At 40.4% G+C, this 17,667-nt stretch overlaps 1 protein-coding gene across 1 annotated transcript in view; it reads left to right on the forward strand.

Moving 5' to 3' along the window:
- The window catches only part of LOC126252943 (26S proteasome non-ATPase regulatory subunit 6-like), a 138,613-nt gene that overhangs the window by 56,801 nt on the left and 64,145 nt on the right, over positions 1-17,667 (forward strand). Inside the window, exon 2 of the mRNA XM_049953952.1 lies at positions 12,250-12,455. Coding sequence (XP_049809909.1) covers positions 12,250-12,455 — 206 coding nt within the window. The remainder of the gene's footprint in view (positions 1-12,249; positions 12,456-17,667) is intronic.

The following is a 17,667-nucleotide window of genomic DNA, read 5'->3' on the forward strand; positions in this document are numbered from 1 at the left end:
GATATGACATGCTTGTCCCTTGATATTTTAATAAATTTTCTTAGTAATTTTGAGCAGATTATGTAGTGTACGTCTACTGCAAGATCTCTACTTGTTCTTGCCGACAGATATGTTTTCCTTTTGCTTTCACAAGGTGCTTTAATCCCTCTAATGATCCGTGATTTTTGCATCTGCTAAATGTCTTTCTGATTATCCTATGAGAAAAGCTATTTTCAAATGATGTCATGAATGTATCATGGAATAGATTAAATTTTGTGTCAGCATTTGGTTTATTATAAATATCATTCCAAGGTAATCTCTTGCAAACTGTTCTTAAAAGTTATTTGTCCTGGCACCATTTATCAGAGTAGTATGTATATTGTAAGGCACTATCTCATTTATCATAAATAACTGTGCATCATGATCAGAGTGAACATTTGTTATTGGATATCAGTAATTTTCTCGGTTTGAGCTTCATGAAAGAAAACATTATCAATGGTGGTAGTGCTGTCTTCATACAACTATGTTAGAAAGTTAATTATTGATGTCAAATTGCAGGACCCAAATAAAGCATCCAGATCATTTTTACTACCAGAATCCTTTCAAAAATCTACATTGCCTCAATATAGACTATTAACTGCCTACTACTGTCTGACAGAGAGCATAGTAAGGAATCCATATTCTTCATAAACAGTCCAGTGGGGATGTGTATATCTAGTTACAATTAAAAGTGATCTATTTGTCAGTATTAACTCTTGCGCACACACACACACACACACACACACACACACACACATAGATGTATATTCTGATCACTACAAAACCTACTTGTTTTAATATTTTTGAATTTGTACTCTGTCTTAATGTATGTAACACCTCCTTTTTCTCATGGTAGTTCTAAATAAGTAAGATGCTAAAGTGTAATCTCTTATAATTATTTAACTTCTCAGACTCTATGGTTGTGTGATGCTCGGATAGGCACAGGATTCTACCTCTTCAGAGTTCTACATTTTCCAAACAGACAAGAAGCTCCTCTGACCTCTTTCTTAGTCCTCTAATATTTTGATGAAATAAGTTAGCATTCTTTTTCTGTTCATTCTTATGCATTTTGTGGGACTCTTCTGTTTGTTGAACTTCGTTCAGAACAGGGTGCCTGGTTCCTGACTTCTACTTAAAGAAGGTACCACTCTGTCAGCATTAACCGCAGGGATCTTGCTTTGTATAATGGTAACCCTACCTTCCCCCCCCCCCCCCCCCCCAAAAAAAAAAAAAACATTTTCTGCAAGATTCTTGGCCAACCTATCTTTCCCCCTTCTTATTCAGGAGTAAGACACATCTAGACATCTAGTACATCCTCATCTCTCAGCTGTAACTGTGTGAGTCTTTTCTCCTCCGACTTCAGGTAACAGATCAAATTCATTAGATGCAGTAAGCTCAAAGGTAGTTGAAGAAGTTGAAAAGCTGTTTCCCTTTTTCCCCTTACTTGGTATCTTTAGCCAGTTCCTATGGTCTTTTTCCCCTTTCAGCCTGAAGGGCACAGATTTTTGCTTCCTGTTCAGGGATTCTCTGGTCTTTTTTCAGAGCTTACAGTTCCATGGGAGAGCTTCGTTAAGTTCCCAATTACAATTGGCCCAGTGAAACTCCAGCCTACAACCTATACATACAATTTCTTGTCTATCATATGCCAACATCCTCATTTTGCAATGTGGGCTAAACACTTAAAAGAAGAATTAAATCATGCAACACACATGAATTTTAAATATTTACAATCTGTGAAAATTAGGCATATAGGTATATGTTATAACGTAAAAATTATTTATTTCCACTTAAAACAAGAAGTCTGCACTGACTTAACTGCAGATTGTGTTTATTATTTTATTTACAATAAAATGTAACTTTTAATTACTACTTCCATGAGTATTACTTGTTATTACCCATTGTTTAGAATCGGCAAAATATAGCCAGCTACATGAGATGTGATTTTACATGATAATATTAATACGAAACATCAGATCACAAAATCTGTTAGTTGCCCTGACAAAGGAGATATGATTGTGGTTTAATATGTCTGGTAAGAAAGCAAGAAAAAAATGTGTGTTTCATAAACAACTTACCTGACTTCTTGACAGCCTCCTTTGAGGGATATACACTTCATCCAGTGATCTTACAGCTTTTTCATCCCATTAGAGAAATAGGTTGTGTCAAATACTTCAAAATACTCATTGACTACAATTGTCACTTCCTCAGTTGATGTAAATTTCTTCTCAGCAAGCTAAAGTTCAAGTTAGGGAACAGGAAGAAGTCACTTGGTGTTAAGACTGGTGAATAGGGTGGATAGGAACCAATTCAGAGCAGACTTCATGCCCTTTCACCATTATTATCACTGATGCATGGGATGGTTCATTATCCTGCTGAAAGAGCACATTTTTGTATGCCAACTTTGGTCTTCTTTCAGCCAACTATAGTTTCAAATGCTCCAATGGTGATGCATAATAGAGTCCAGTTATGGTTCTGCCTTTTTCCAAGTAACCTATGAGTATTATTTCTTGGGGACCCAAAAAACAGCGAGCATCACCTTACCAACTGACAGAATGGTCTTTGCCTTCTTTGGTGCACATTCACCACCTTTGTCCATTGTTCTGACTGCTATTTGGACTCTGGTGTGTAATGATGGCTCCAGGTTCCATCAAAAGTCACAAATGAACACAAATAGTCTTGGGAAAGTGTGATTAAACATCACCACACTTTGTGTTGAAATGTTTTGTCAGATGTGCTTTTGGTTTACTGTGAGCAATCTCAGCACCCAACTTGTACACAGCTTTTTCATAGCCAATTCTAGCAGCAGCAGCAGCAGCTTTATTCATCCATAGATCTCTTATTTTACAAGGATATAGGACATGTTAAAGTATTTACAAGTTTAGATCAATTTAGAATAAGCTAATTCATATACACATATGTTTACAGACTTCTAGTTAGAGACAATCATTAGATTTACTCCTGGTATACAATACTTTTTTTACAAATAACTTATTAAATAATATAATGCCACACTGTTCACTCATATCTCACTATCAGTCACTGCACACACTACACACACACACTGTGGTGATCTCTGGGCCATTTTCTGTACCGTAACTTCCCATTTTCTATCCTGAAATGCTGAGTCAGCATCCCTCCATAATGAGTGAGATGTTGTGCTCAGAAAGAGGAAGAGGTGTTAATATTGTGCTATGCATAGCTTGGGGGTAAGTATTTCTAGAAAGGAAAAAAGGAGGAAAAAAACATAAAGTGAAGGTGTTATGTGGAATGACGGATGTTTTATAATAATAATTATTGTTATTAATTTGCTAACATTTTTTATCAAACTCCTACTATGTTTTATCTAAGTAATCCTTCAATATATAAAATGTATTCCACAACAGGTACTTTTTAGCTGCCTTTTTAAATAAGTTTATTTTTGAAATTTCTTTAATCTATTTCGGTAATTTATTGTACAGTTTTATTCCTTGGTAGAAAATGCTGTTTTGAGTTTAATCTTTATTTTTCCTTGGTAAATGTAAGTTGAGTCTGTCTCTTGTCACATGGTCATGGACAGAGTTGTTTGTGCAGTAATTACCAATGTTATTTTTGATGTATACAACTGACTGGTAAATGTATTCACATGGAGCAGTTAAAATCCCCAGTGTTTTGAACAGATCCTTACAATGAGCTGGACTAGTATTTTTGGTTATTATTCTTGTGGCTCTTTTCTGGAATTTGAAAATTGTGTTCATATTTTGTGCATTTGTTCCCCAAAAGATAATGCCATAGCTAAGAACTGAGTGTACATATGAATAATATGTAACTAAAACACACTGCATGTTACACACTGATGATAGGATTTTAAGGGCATAACGTGCTGATGACATTCTGTTTGCAAGTACCTTTGTATGTTCACACCACTTCAACTGAGAATCAGTATTCATTCCTAGAAATTTTGCATTTGTTACACAGTCTATAGAGGTGCCATCTACATTTAATTTAACATTGTCATTTTTCCTCTTCAAACTGAAATTCATGGCATTAGTTTTCTTTATGTTCAGTGTCACTTTATTGCTTATTGACCAATCATAAACTTCCTTGAGAGTTTCATTTGATTTCCTGGCAAGGAGTTCTCTTGTTTTCTCAGTGACTATGCTATTGCTGTCATCAGTGAAGAGAATTTTTCCACCATGAGTAACACCACTGCGAAAGTCATTGATGTATATCAGGAACAGTATTGATCCTAATATGCTACCTTGAGGAACCCCTATATTAATGTATTTCGATTCTGATAAGTGTTTTACTAAATGTTTAGATCTATTTGAAGTATGTATTATCTCTACTCTTTGTACCCTATCTGTTAGGTATGATAGAAACTAGTCATTAGCTACCCTTCTTATTCCTAATGCTTCTAATTTATTTAATAGAATCTTGTGGTCGACTGCATCAAACGCCTTAGAAAGATCCAAACATATGCCGGTGACACAGTATACTGCACACCTTTTTGCACAAGAGTTAAGGAAGTCCGATCCAAATGCAAGTTTGATTTCTGCCGCTTATTAACCGAGTGAAAGCTGCTTATTCTTGGGAATAAACTGATATTGGTAACAAGAAATGACAGTAAGGAATATACGCACTGAGAGGCCAATGTCAAAATACCCAGACTCGTGAACAGAGGTCGACAAGAGGTTTGTGAACTAACACCACTTATTGCCCGAACTGCCCATTTCTGAGCCAAAAATATCCTTTTAGAATGGTATGAGTTACCCCAAAATATAAAACCATACAACAATAGCAAATGAAAATAAGCAAAGTAGACTAATTTTCGTGTTGAACAATCACTGACTTCTGATACCATTCGAATAGTAAAAATGGCAGTATTAAGTCTTTGAACAAGATCCTGAACGTGCTTTCCATGACAGCTTACTATCTATCTGAACACTTAGAAATTTGAACTGTTTAGTTTCACTAATCATATGCCCATTCTGTGAAATTAAAACATCAGGTTTTGTTGAATTGTGTGTTAGAAACTGTAAAAACTGTGTCTTACTGTGATTTAGCGTTAGTTCATTTTCTACAAGCCATGAACTGAGGTCATGTACTGCACTATTTGAAACCGAGCCAATGTTGCACACAACATCCTTTATGACCAAGCTAGTGTCATCAGCAAACAGAAATATTTTAGAGTTACCCATAACACTAGAGGGCATATCATTTATATATATAACAAACAGGAGTGGATCCAACGGTATAAAGGTATACTGTATATTTACTAAGATATGCAGACATGAAGTTCGTAAATGATGATATTAGTCAGTCATGTTAACACTCGGAGATACAGGAAGTTATAGACAAAATTATACCACACGAGTGTCACTATAATAATCATATCAATGTGATATGATTTCCATCAGTGGTCATCTGTTAATGGGAAAAATTGAGTGCTACAGTGTCAAGCTACAGGAACTATGTAAAAAAATTAAATCATCTGCACCTATGAGATACAAGCAAAATAGTGTGTGAAGAACATGTCATGCGTGGACTTCACTTAAACAGAAATGGAAAGCTCAGTTTAGTGAACCAAATAGTGGGACTTTGGGATGAACTGCATAAAACCATGGACCCAATCACCGTAGACTATAATCAGCAGTATTTTTAGGCACAAGAAGCAACTAACACCCTGGATAAGAAAGAATCCTGTTCACGTGGTGAACAGACAGGGTTAGAAGTGAATAAATTTTCATTGCAGTACAATGTGAAAGACCTGTGTCACAAACCACTGCTTCAAAATCCCTTATTCCAAAGTTTTGTGACTTACACAGAGTGAAAAGTAAACACAATCAGTCAGTGCATCTTAAGATAACACACCTAAATGTGCAGTATTTTTTTAATAAGCTCAACTTGCTGCAAGTTTTTGTGGATGAGGATTCGCCATGGTCTGAAAGTCATTGAAATTGAGTATTACAAATTAGATGGTTCTTGTAAGCAGGTAGTTACTGCAGGCAACAACACAGAGGGGTGGGATGGGTTACATTTAAAAGAATCTCATTCCTTGAACAGTACATTAAAGAAGGAGCAGTTGAAATAGGTGGTGTTGCCATCGACATAAATGCTCTTTCAAGTGGGTTAGTTTAACAAGGTAATAAGGCAAACTGGTCCCAGTGAACTAAGTGTGGTTGGAGACCCAAATATTGAAGAAAAATCCTGTAGTATAACTTACACAAAACTGTTAGATATATTAAACACTTACAATCTTATAAATATAATAAGCTCTGACATAGGTAACAGAGTCATGTAGCAGTAAAATCGATATGCAATAGCCAACAGAAGTGCACAAGACAACGTTAACTGTCAAAGTGCTGATTTTCATTTGTCAGAGTGCTTAAGTTTTTCTGTATCAAAAGCAGCTGAAACAATTGAGAAGAAGTGGTTTCACATCATCATCATCATCAGCAGCAGCAGCAGCTAAGCTAGCACAGGAGAGGTGAGACATCATTTATCAAGCTTAACAGTCAGTAAGCAAATGTTATGAATTTTATAGAATCGTGTTGAGGCATTTCAACTACTACTGCTCTTTCAAAGAAATGACTAGGATACTAGATTGAAACTTACACATAGTCTAATTAAATGAAGGCAGAACATATGTGATTTTGACCATTTATATAAAGAAACGAAACTACATATGCTTAAGAAAAAATATAATCAAGCCAAAAATCCTTTAATGCAGACCCTTCACACTCGAAGAAACAGATAAACAATGATACAGCAGAGTATTAAGCCAACATTGGTAAGGCATGCTTGAGATTAGTCTATAAATAACATAAAACCACCAGAAAAGTGCAAAGTGAGCAAGTCAGCATTAGACATGAGTGCCACCTAACAAAAGATACAAATTCGTCAGTAATTCGTTCAGTAAGCACTTTATCTATCCTTTTGACAAACCAGCTCCTGTTGTAGATCTGCAGGCTGAGACACCAAATAATATCACAAATGATGCAGGGTTTGAATTTGTGGAGGTGAAACAAAAGTAGAAACTCATATGGATAATATGGTATCTCGAACTCAGTTTTTTCTATTGCAAAGACTGTGAGGAAGTGCAGTTTTTGGCAATTAGTTGGGTATTAAAATTAATTGCATATTTCCAAGCTCAGAGACAAAAGTCAATGTAAGTAAATCCCAGGTGTTAATATTTGCTACTTGGCAGCTAAAGGCATTCATGCATAAAAATCTAAGGTGGGATAATGATGGTGGAAGCAAACAGCTTTAATTCCTAGGTGTCCACCTGGACCCAAACCTTCAGTAGATCAATCATATTAATGGTGTGCGTAAGTCAGTAATGCCCTGTGCCTCTTTAGCTAGGTGTCCACCCACACCCTTAAAACTGTAAGTTATGGAACAGTCCATCCCTATCCTAGCTATTGAATAGAAATATGGGGTTGTGCTACAGACATGCACCTCAACAGCATACTGCTGCTACAAAAAAGGGTGTAAGGGATTATACATAGACTACGTTATAAAGATTCTTGCCGCGAAGTTTTCTGATCTCCTAGAAAGTTGAAGTAATTAACTGTCATGATATGCTTGGCCACAACAACAGGTCCAAATGCAGCTACTTTAGACAAAGGACTAGATTACAAATGGAAGACCAGGGTCCACACATTAAAAGACAGAGACCATACCATAAAAGACCAGACCCTATAGATTAATAGGCTGACAAAGTACAGGGTTATTCTCAGCGATTCTTCAGGTTTCAAAGCACTGTTTATTTATAAGTTTATGATATAAAAAGATGGATTATGTATAAAAGGATAGAGATACACTCACTAAATTTGTGGTGTTGGTACATTCTACAAATTTTCAATGGTTGTGCAATTCATCAGAGGGGCACATTCAAAAAGTAATCCATTCTGTCCATATGTTCACTTTCATGTTTCTGTCAATGTCTGTCACAGCGGGAATGATGCAGTCGTGTAGTTCTTGCAGCACTGTTGGCACTGGGGTACATAAACTTTGTCCTTAATATAACCCAGAGGAAAAAAATCTCACAGCATGAGAACTAGTGCCCTTTGGGGCCATGGCAATGTGAGACTGTCGTTTACTTTCATTTGTGTCCTATATAGCATAATAAATACTCAGTTTTTTGTAGAATTTGTTGTAAGTCTTGCAGTGAGGATCTATATACTGCAACATTTATAAATGACAAATATTTCAGAATCAAATTCAGTTGGTCAGTTGCACAGATATTTTTATTTTGCTGTACCAGTTTCGGCAGACAAATTTGTCAACTTCTGAAGCTTAATATCTTCGTCACAATGATATGTCAAAACTGTACATGTTGGATCTGGGAATTGCAACCATAGATAGATAATTTACAATAAATTAGATATGAAGACCAATATCTTTTTCACAATGATACATCAAAACTGTACATATTGGATCTGATAATTACAACCATAGATTGATAATTTACAGTGTGCAACTGACAACTGAATTTTATTCTGGAATATTTACCGTACGACAGCTGCTGAGAAAACAATAGCTGTGAATAAAATCATGAATGACATTTCTGGTAGCGGCAGTTCACTAGCACAGGCGTCCAACTGTTGATTGAAGCAGAAACTACTGCTATCAATAGATTTGAACTGGATTTTATTTTTTACATGCATGAAAACTTCTTGCTTCATATTTTTCCTCAAGAAATAGACTACTTAATTTATAGCATCCAGTTTAGTTATTTATGTATTTACATACTTACTTAACATCCTTGTCATCATATAAACAATACTGGACTTGTCATACACAGAAATTAAAAACTTGGAATGTACAGAATGAAATTGCTTGCAACATACACCACTAAATTTACTATTTCTTTGCTTATGAATAGTGTCTAATAATTTGTTTCTCAGCAATAACTACCTGTAGAATAAACAGTAATATAGATAGTAAAGTAGTGTACTATAAACTGAAACATACACAGATAGAAACTTCTCACAAGATTCATCACACACTATACTACATATATGGATTTAGTGTTATCGGATTGCAGGATCCAATGATGTACACTAACCACCATAAAATAAGTATGAATTTAGTGGTCTGAAGCACATATATACATATAACTAGTTGATTCCCGGTACCCACGTGTTTACAGTTTTGCACCACAACCATAGACTGCTCCCAAACCAAAGAGCTTAGAAAACAAAGGTGTTGATACGCTACTTCGTCGATAGTTGCTACATTAGTCCCCCCCCCCCCCCCCCCCTTTCATTGTGGAGCACAAAGAGAAATATGAGGGCATACATGTAAAGGAAGCACCGGGGTATGGTGGGGGGGAGTGTGTTTAACAGAAACAATACATGACATTAGGAAATGAAGTCCTCGAGCCAGCAAGGGGGGCGGATGGTCCTGCCCAAACAAACAAATCCTTATACCGCAGTGGAGGAATCCGGGGAGGTGATGGTGGATTGTGAGGAGTCAGGGTAGTGAGCCTGAATACCTGTTGCAGTATGAAGGACTTTGACTGTTGACGGGTCAGTACCAACAGGCAAGGGGATAGGCTGGAGAAGGTGAATGCTGGTAAAGTTGTCATTGGGGAAGCTGGCTTGTTCATAGAATACAAACACATTACCAGGACACACAACAAAAATCACTTTAGTACTACAAATGAAATCGGTGTTCACATTAACTACCATTTCCGTTGAGGTGGTGACAGAATCTCCACACAAATCATCATCGGGGACATCACACGTTCTGAGGCTGGCCCCTGATAAGTCACTAAATCCTAACTGGGGAGAGGCGGGGGCTGCCTATAGGAGGGGGAGAGTCATCACATGCATCACTCTGGTGATGTCACGCACACCTGTAACACAGCACTGTCATGCAACTGGGTGTAGGTAACATCACACGTGTGGGAATGGTCATCACTCACCTCAGGCAAGGTGGATGTGGGAGGAGGTGGGGGCTGGCTGGGTGGAGTATCAAGCAGTTTCCTAGAGACCATGACAGTTTGAGGTGGCAGATACATACGGTTTGAGGTGTGCTGTTAATAAGCACTTCAAATGTGTTGTTACGCCACAAGATGACTTTGTGCGGGCCCGAGTAGGGAGGATTGAGCGCTGGTCGCATGGTGTCATCGCGCAGCATGACATGAGTGCACGACACTAAGCCCTTTTGCAGGAATATGGGGGGAAGTGAGTGCTGCTGAGGAGGGGGCACGCAAATGTTAGTGGTTAGCTGCGTGACATGCCCGATGAAAGTCGAGTCACAGATTTTATCCGGAGGGAGTGAAGGCTTGACTAACTGTGCTGGGAGTGTGAGGGATTCTCCATGTAGTACTTGTGCCAGAGATGCACCAAGAGTTTCTTTGTATGCAGCCCGAATGCCTAGCATTACCCATGGTAGGGCGACAACCCGCTCGTCTGCATGGCACATCAGTGAAGCTTTAAGCGTTTGGTGTCAGTGTTCGACAAGCCCGTTGCTCTGGAGGTGGTGTGCTGTTGTTCTTAATCATTTCACCCCCCACAGTTCTCAAAGCTGCCCTGGTCTGTGGTGATAGAGGCTGAGTAGCTGAGGCACATGAGTCATATTAATAAAAGGGCTCGGGCCGCTGCGCCGGCTGTGGTAGTAGTGAGGGGAATCACCTCCACCCAGCGTGTAAACCTGTTGATGGCAGACAGTATGTAATGAAAGAGGCCTGAGGGGGGGGGGGGGGGGGGGAGGGGTCCAACGATATCGATGTGTGTGTGTGTGTGTGTGTGTGTGTGTGTGTGTGTGTGTTGAACTCTTTGTTTTGCCACATCGAATGTACCCATGGGGGGGGGGGGGGGCTGTTCATGACGTCCTATTTTGTACGCAGACAAGCCACGCATGCTTGCATGCTGGGACATTATTTAATCACCCGAGGCCAAATTAAATGTTTGGATACCAGATGTGCGGTGGTGCATATGCCAGGGTGTGCCAAGTCAGGAATACTATTAAAAATGTCCTGATGGAGAGGTTTGGGAATCAGCAGACATTTGTCCAGTTGAAATGTCACACCAGATGGTGACGAGAACCTGGGAAGTGTCTGTAACTCAAGTTCGAGTTCTGTTTTACTATCTGAGTGCAATGCAACAAGTTCAGTATCATCTGTTTTCAATCTAGGGAGTTTGTTGAGGTCTAGTTATGAAGATAGTAAAGACACATGAGAAAAAAAATCGGCGACTACGTTGTCTGCCCCTCTGATGATAGTTGTAAACTGGCATATGAGGTCTGTATGACGGAAGCGCCTCAGGGATGGGTCCTTGCATGGGTTGTGGAAAGTGTATATGAGTGGTTTGTGGTCAGTAAATACCACGAGATGGCGACCTTTGATATCGTCTTGGAAATGTTTCATCGTGGTGTAAATAGAAAATTGTTCCCAGTCGAAGGTTGACTGTTTGCATTGAAAAGCTGACAGTTTGTGAGAGAAAAATCTGAGCAGCTGTACAGCAGAACCCACAGATTGCAGATGTATTGCCCCCACTGCTGTATCACTTGCGTCTGTAGTAGGCGAGATGGGAGCATCAGGGATGGGGTGAGCGAGTGTAATGGCCATCTGTAAGGCTGACTTGAGGTTATCAAATGCGTATCACATGTGTGGAGTCTATGTGACTGCCCGAGACCCTGAAGTGTTGTTGCCTGTGAGAGCATCTGTCAGTGGGGCTTCTATGTTGGTGGCATGGGGAATGTGTTTGTGGTAGTAATTTACGGTTCCTAGGAAGCGGCGGAGGCTGTGAAAGTCTTTGGGCAAAGGCACCGTACTGATAGCCTCGACCCATTTGGGTAGGGGGTGGAGGCAGAAACCACTTGGCCCAGAAAAGTGACTCTTGTGTGGTGGCGTTGTAACTTAGCATTGTTCACCTTGACACCGTTTGCTTGTAACAGTTGTAAAACCATATTTAAGTGGAGTTCATGTTTCTCGAATGAGGAAGAGAAAATTAGCAAGTACCCATATGCAATGTCTGGTTTCCCAACCAAACAGTCAATGAACAGTTGCCAAGTCTGTGTGGTGTTTTTAAGGTCGAATGGCATAAACAGATACTCGAACAGTCCAAATGGGGTGGTGATGGCGGTTCTTTCAACATCTTCGGGTACCTTTGGCAGTTGGTGATACACTCTGTGACAGGCGATTACAACGAAAATTTTTTAAAATTTTGTATTCACATTACATTTAACATGAACAAATTTTTCTATATTTCTTTTCATTAATGTCATTCTCCAATGTTTCAGAAATGGCACCTATTTATGAAGAATGGTGCAAGAGCTTAAAATGGACTGTTGATGAAGAACTGTTGTCTAGACTAAAGCAGCTTAATATGGAAAAACTCAAACAACTTGGTGATGAAATTGAAGATGCAGAGAAGAATTTAGGGGAAATGGAAGTTCAGGGAGCATACATGAAAAAATCAGAATACCTATGCACTATTGGAGCAAAGGTAAAAACTACTGGGTTTGAATCTAGATTAGCTATTGTATGTGGTTAAACTATCACAGATACATAGTGAAATTGGACTAATTACTGGCTTTCTATTATATGATGATACCACTTACTTTTCTTTAGTTGAATACATTAGTGTGTTCATCATCTATGAAGACTCATTTGTGTTTGTCACGCCTCATCCCTAAATTGGTGGGGACGGGCGGCAGACTTTAATGTGTTAAAAACTGCTCTGCATGTGGGGACAGCCTTTGTCCCCTCCCATGAGACTTGCATGTTAACTTTTCGTCAGGGCACTGATGATCATGATGTTGAGTGCCCCCTCAACCCAAATCATCATCATCTACACAACATGTTGAGTGAATGAAACAATGAATGCAGAACATAGTCTACTCAGTGCAGAACTGCTCATTCTCGTACCTTCTACAACAAATCACTAGCCACACTGTAGTTTCATGTAAGTCAGCTTCTACATATCTAAATTCCAGAGTGTTTTAAATGAAATTTAGTGTGTACACAATCTGATCACAGAGGTAACACAGTCCATTCATATGTTTTTGTTACTTACAACTGGTTAGAGTCTGGGTCTGAACACGTTTCTCTCTTAAATGTTTTGTTCTTGTGAAACCCTGTTGCATAACTTGGGAAAACCTGTATTCGATGCAGCGACCCTCCCTGATAGCCGCGGCATTAACACATTTCCGAGACGGGAGGCGCGCCAGCCCAGGGTTGAATCCACCTGGCAAATTCACGATGATGGCTGGTGTGCTGGCCCGCATGTACGTGTTTTTTAGTTGGTTTCCAATATGCGGCCAGGTGAATACTGGGCTGGTACCCACATCCCGCCTCAGTTACACAATTCGCAAACATTTAGAAAACGTTCACTCACTTTCAGATTAGATAACACTAGACAGTCTGATGCTCGTGGTATCGCGGTATCGTTCTCGCTTCCCGAGCACGAGGTCCCCGGGTTCGATTCCGGGCAGGGTCAGGGATTTTCCCTGCCTCGACATGACTGGGTGTTGTTGTGTCGTCTTCATCATCATCATTCATCCCCATTAAGGTCAGAGGAAGGCAATGGCAAACCAGCTCCACTAGGACCTTGCCTAGTACGACGGTGTGGGTCTCCCACATCGTTTCCCTACTCTCTGTCACGGAGTATGGAACTTAATCATCATCATCATCACAACAAGGATCAACTGTGGTAATTTATTAATATTTGGTAATATGCCTATGATTTGGTGAACATTTTTATATGCAGCATAAGCTTCAGAAATGATTTGAAGATGTGCAGGGTGTCAAATGACCGAAAGTGCTATTTTATAAAGTCAGCTATTCTGTGGGATTAACATGTGATGAATTTCAGAGTCACACTCATTAACATCCACACTGTTCCCTTCCAACCATTCCCAACTGGAATGTGTGCAGTAGATCTTCTAAGATACCATTGCTATTCATATGAAAATGAACATTGTCAAATGGTCACTGTCTGTAACAAGACCGCATTGCTAGAAATACATTTATCATTCCTTTGTGGGAATATGAGAACTTAGTTTGTACTATTTAAACATGGTTTTTACCATTTTACCGTTGTTATCAGACAACAGTGTGAACACCCTGCAGGGTTTTCACATTTGAATATTTGATGGAGTTGTTGTTTATTTTCTTATTCTGAAAATCTGAAGATGAATAGTTGTAAATTTGTTAGAAGCAAATTTTAACAATGTTGTTCAATGCAATATTCTTTTTGACTTTATTTAGTCCTGTCTACCCACTTTCATAGCCACCATCTCTTTGTGGCAATCTCTCTAGGGTCAAGTATACATTTGAAAATGAGGAGCTGAATTAGTTTAAGTGACGCCTGCAAGTCATGATAATAATGGGCAAGAGGTGCTACATTCAAAGTGTGTGGATAGGGTGAGAATTTGGGTCTGACAGGAGGCATGCTAAGCTAGTCCGTGCAATTGCAATGACTACTGTGTACAGATGGCACATTGGTCAGCACATCTGCCTAGTAAGCAGGAGAACCTGGTTTGAAACCTGGTCCAGCACAAATTTTCAATCTTCCCCATTGATTTAAATCAAAGTCCATTTGTAACCAATGTCTGTAATTCCTTTGAGTCCTAATACACTCCTGGAAATTGAAATAAGAACACCGTGAATTCATTGTCCCAGGAAGGGGAAACTTTATTGACACATTCCTGGAGTCAGATACATCACATGATCACACTGACAGAACCACAGGCACATAGACACAGGCAACAGAGCATGCACAATGTCGGCACTAGTACAGTGTATATCCACCTTTCGCAGCAATGCAGGCTGCTATTCTCCCATGGAGACGATCGTAGAGATGCTGGATGTAGTCCTGTGGAACGGCTTGCCAAGCCATTTCCACCTGGCGCCTCAGTTGGACCAGCGTTCGTGCTGGACGTGCAGACCGCGTGAGACGACGCTTCATCCAGTCCAAAACATGCTCAATGGGGGACAGATCCAGAGATCTTGCTGGCCAGGGTAGTTGACTTACACCTTCTAGAGCACGTTGGGTGGCACAGGATACATGCGGACGTGCATTGTCCTGTTGGAACAGCAAGTTCCCTTGCCGGTCTAGGAATGGTAGAACGATGGGTTCGATGACGGTTTGGATGTACCGTGCACTATTCAGTGTCCCCTCGATGATCACCAGTGGTGTACGGCCAGTGTAGGAGATCGCTCCCCACACCATGATGCCGGGTGTTGGCCCTGTGTGCCTCGGTCGTATGCAGTCCTGATTGTGGCGCTCACCTGCACAGCGCCAAACACGCATACGACCATCATTGGCACCAAGGCAGAAGCGACTCTCATCGCTGAAGACGACACGTCTCCATTCGTCCCTCCATTCACGCCTGTCGCGACACCACTGGAGGCGGGCTGCACGATGTTGGGGCGTGAGCGGAAGACGGCCTAACGGTGTGCGGGACCGTAGCCCAGCTTCTTGGAGACGGTTGCGAATGGTCCTCGCCGATACCCCAGGAGCAACAGTGTCCCTAATTTGCTGGGAAGTGGCGGTGCGGTCCCCTACGGCACTGCGTAGGATCCTACGGTCTTGGCGTGCATCCGTGCGTGGCTGCGGTCCGGTCCCAGGTCGACGGGCACGTGCACCTTCCGCCGACCACTGGCGACAACATCGATGTACTGTGGAGACCTCACGCCCCATGTGTTGAGCAATTCGGCGGTACGTCCACCCGGCCTCCCGCATGCCCACTATACGCCCTCGCTCAAAGTCCGTCAACTGCACATATGGTTCACATCCACGGTGTCGCGGCATGCTACCAGTGTTAAAGACTGCGATGGAGCTCCGTATGCCACGGCAAACTGGCTGACACTGACGGCGGCGGTGCACAAATGCTGCGCAGCTAGCGCCATTCGACGGCCAACACCGCGGTTCGTGGTGTGTCCGCTGTGCCGTGTGTGTGATCATTGCTTGTACAGCCCTCTCGCAGTGTCCGGAGCAAGTATGGTGGGTCTGACACACCGGTGTCAATGTGTTCTTTTTTCCATTTCCAGGAGTGTAATCTTACAGCTACCCAGCTCAGAAAATTCAATCTTCCAAGCTATGGCAATGGTAAAGCTCATCCCCAACCCCCCCCCCCCTTCCCATCCACCCATATACGCATGTGAGTGTGTGTTTAATATCCTTGCAGTGAATCAGGTTTTTCTTTTTTTTTTTTTCTTTTTTTTTTCTTTTTTTTTTTTGGGGGGGGGGGAGATGTCTTCATCTTGCATTTTAAAAGAAGTGGTTTGTCACTAACAATCTTCAATATTTGTGCAACCTATTGAAAACACGTGTTTCACAGTTCTGTATACTAATCAATGATGTCCTTGGTACATAAATTGTGTTAACTGAATGGCTGTTGCTGTTCTTTTTAAACAAGATTGTGTTGTCAATACAGGGTGGCTCATAGGAAATACAGCAGTGAATGCAGACCAGTGCAGGTCAGATCACTCAGTGGTGCAAAGTATTTTGTAGCATTCAACAGACGATACATCTGGTTTCTGTCGCACCTGTTTCTTGAGAAGTAAATCCGACATTTTTGATCATTCCAAGAAATTTGAGATGATGTTGAACAGGGTGCCTGAAAGTACAGAGACCATCTCGGTTGATTGAAGCATGGAACACTTGAAGAAGAACATCAAGAGGACTCAAGACAGTGGCACCACATACTCCTCAACAAAATGGGAATGTAGAGTGTGGAAACAGGACAATTGTCTAGTCTTAGAGGACCCTGATCATTGCAGGGAGTTTTCCAAAAATTTTATGGGTGGAGGCAGCTAATACCACTGTTTATACAATATATTGAATTGGACCTCAATTGAAAAGATACACAATACCATACAAATTATGGTCAGGCAGAAAACCCCAAATCTTACACTTGGAAACTTTCAGAACAGAAGCATTCAGCCATATTTATAAATTGTTCTCCCAGAAGTTGGATTTAAAGACCAAGAAAATTAATTATTGTGTTCAGATATCAGAGAGAATCTTGCAATTACAAACTTTTTGGTCCAGAAAACAAGAATATCATCGAATTTCACAGCATGAATTTCTGTGAGGGAATCCTGACCATCCATAAACCTGTTTTTGAAGCAGGATTGTGTCAGTTTACATAATTTGTTCCCTATTTTAGATTCAAACAAAGAAGAATCTGAAGGCAAAGATGGAGAACATGATATTGAGCCACCAGCTGAAGATGAGAAATAGCACAAGGAGAGGTGGGTCAAGATCACAAATAACCACTCAAAGCTCAGCAGCAGTCTTACAGGCTATGTGACAGGAGCAAGATTAAACATCCAGCCAGATAGGACGTGAACTATGTAGATTGTCTTGAACCAAACATATTTGAAGAGGCAAACTTGGATCTAGACAGATAAAATAGAAATGAGTAAAATAGAAATGAATTCAAAGTGCATCAAATGAATGAAACTTCTGTCATCATGCCAAAAGAGACCCATCAGCCAACAGACTCAAAGTGGATTTTCCAAATTCAAGCATCAAAAACTGAAGAATGGCCCCAAACATAAAGTTCAACTTGTCACTCAAGGCTTTACTCAATTGTCTGGACTGGACTACAACAAAACTTTCTCATTAGTTGTGAGAAGATACCACTCACTACTCACTTTACTTGTGATTTCAGAGTAAGATTTTGAAATGTTGCAGTTCAGTGTAAAAA

The sequence above is a fragment of the Schistocerca nitens genome, chromosome 4 (genome assembly GCF_023898315.1).
Source record: "Schistocerca nitens isolate TAMUIC-IGC-003100 chromosome 4, iqSchNite1.1, whole genome shotgun sequence".
Lineage (NCBI taxonomy): Eukaryota > Metazoa > Arthropoda > Insecta > Orthoptera > Acrididae > Schistocerca > Schistocerca nitens.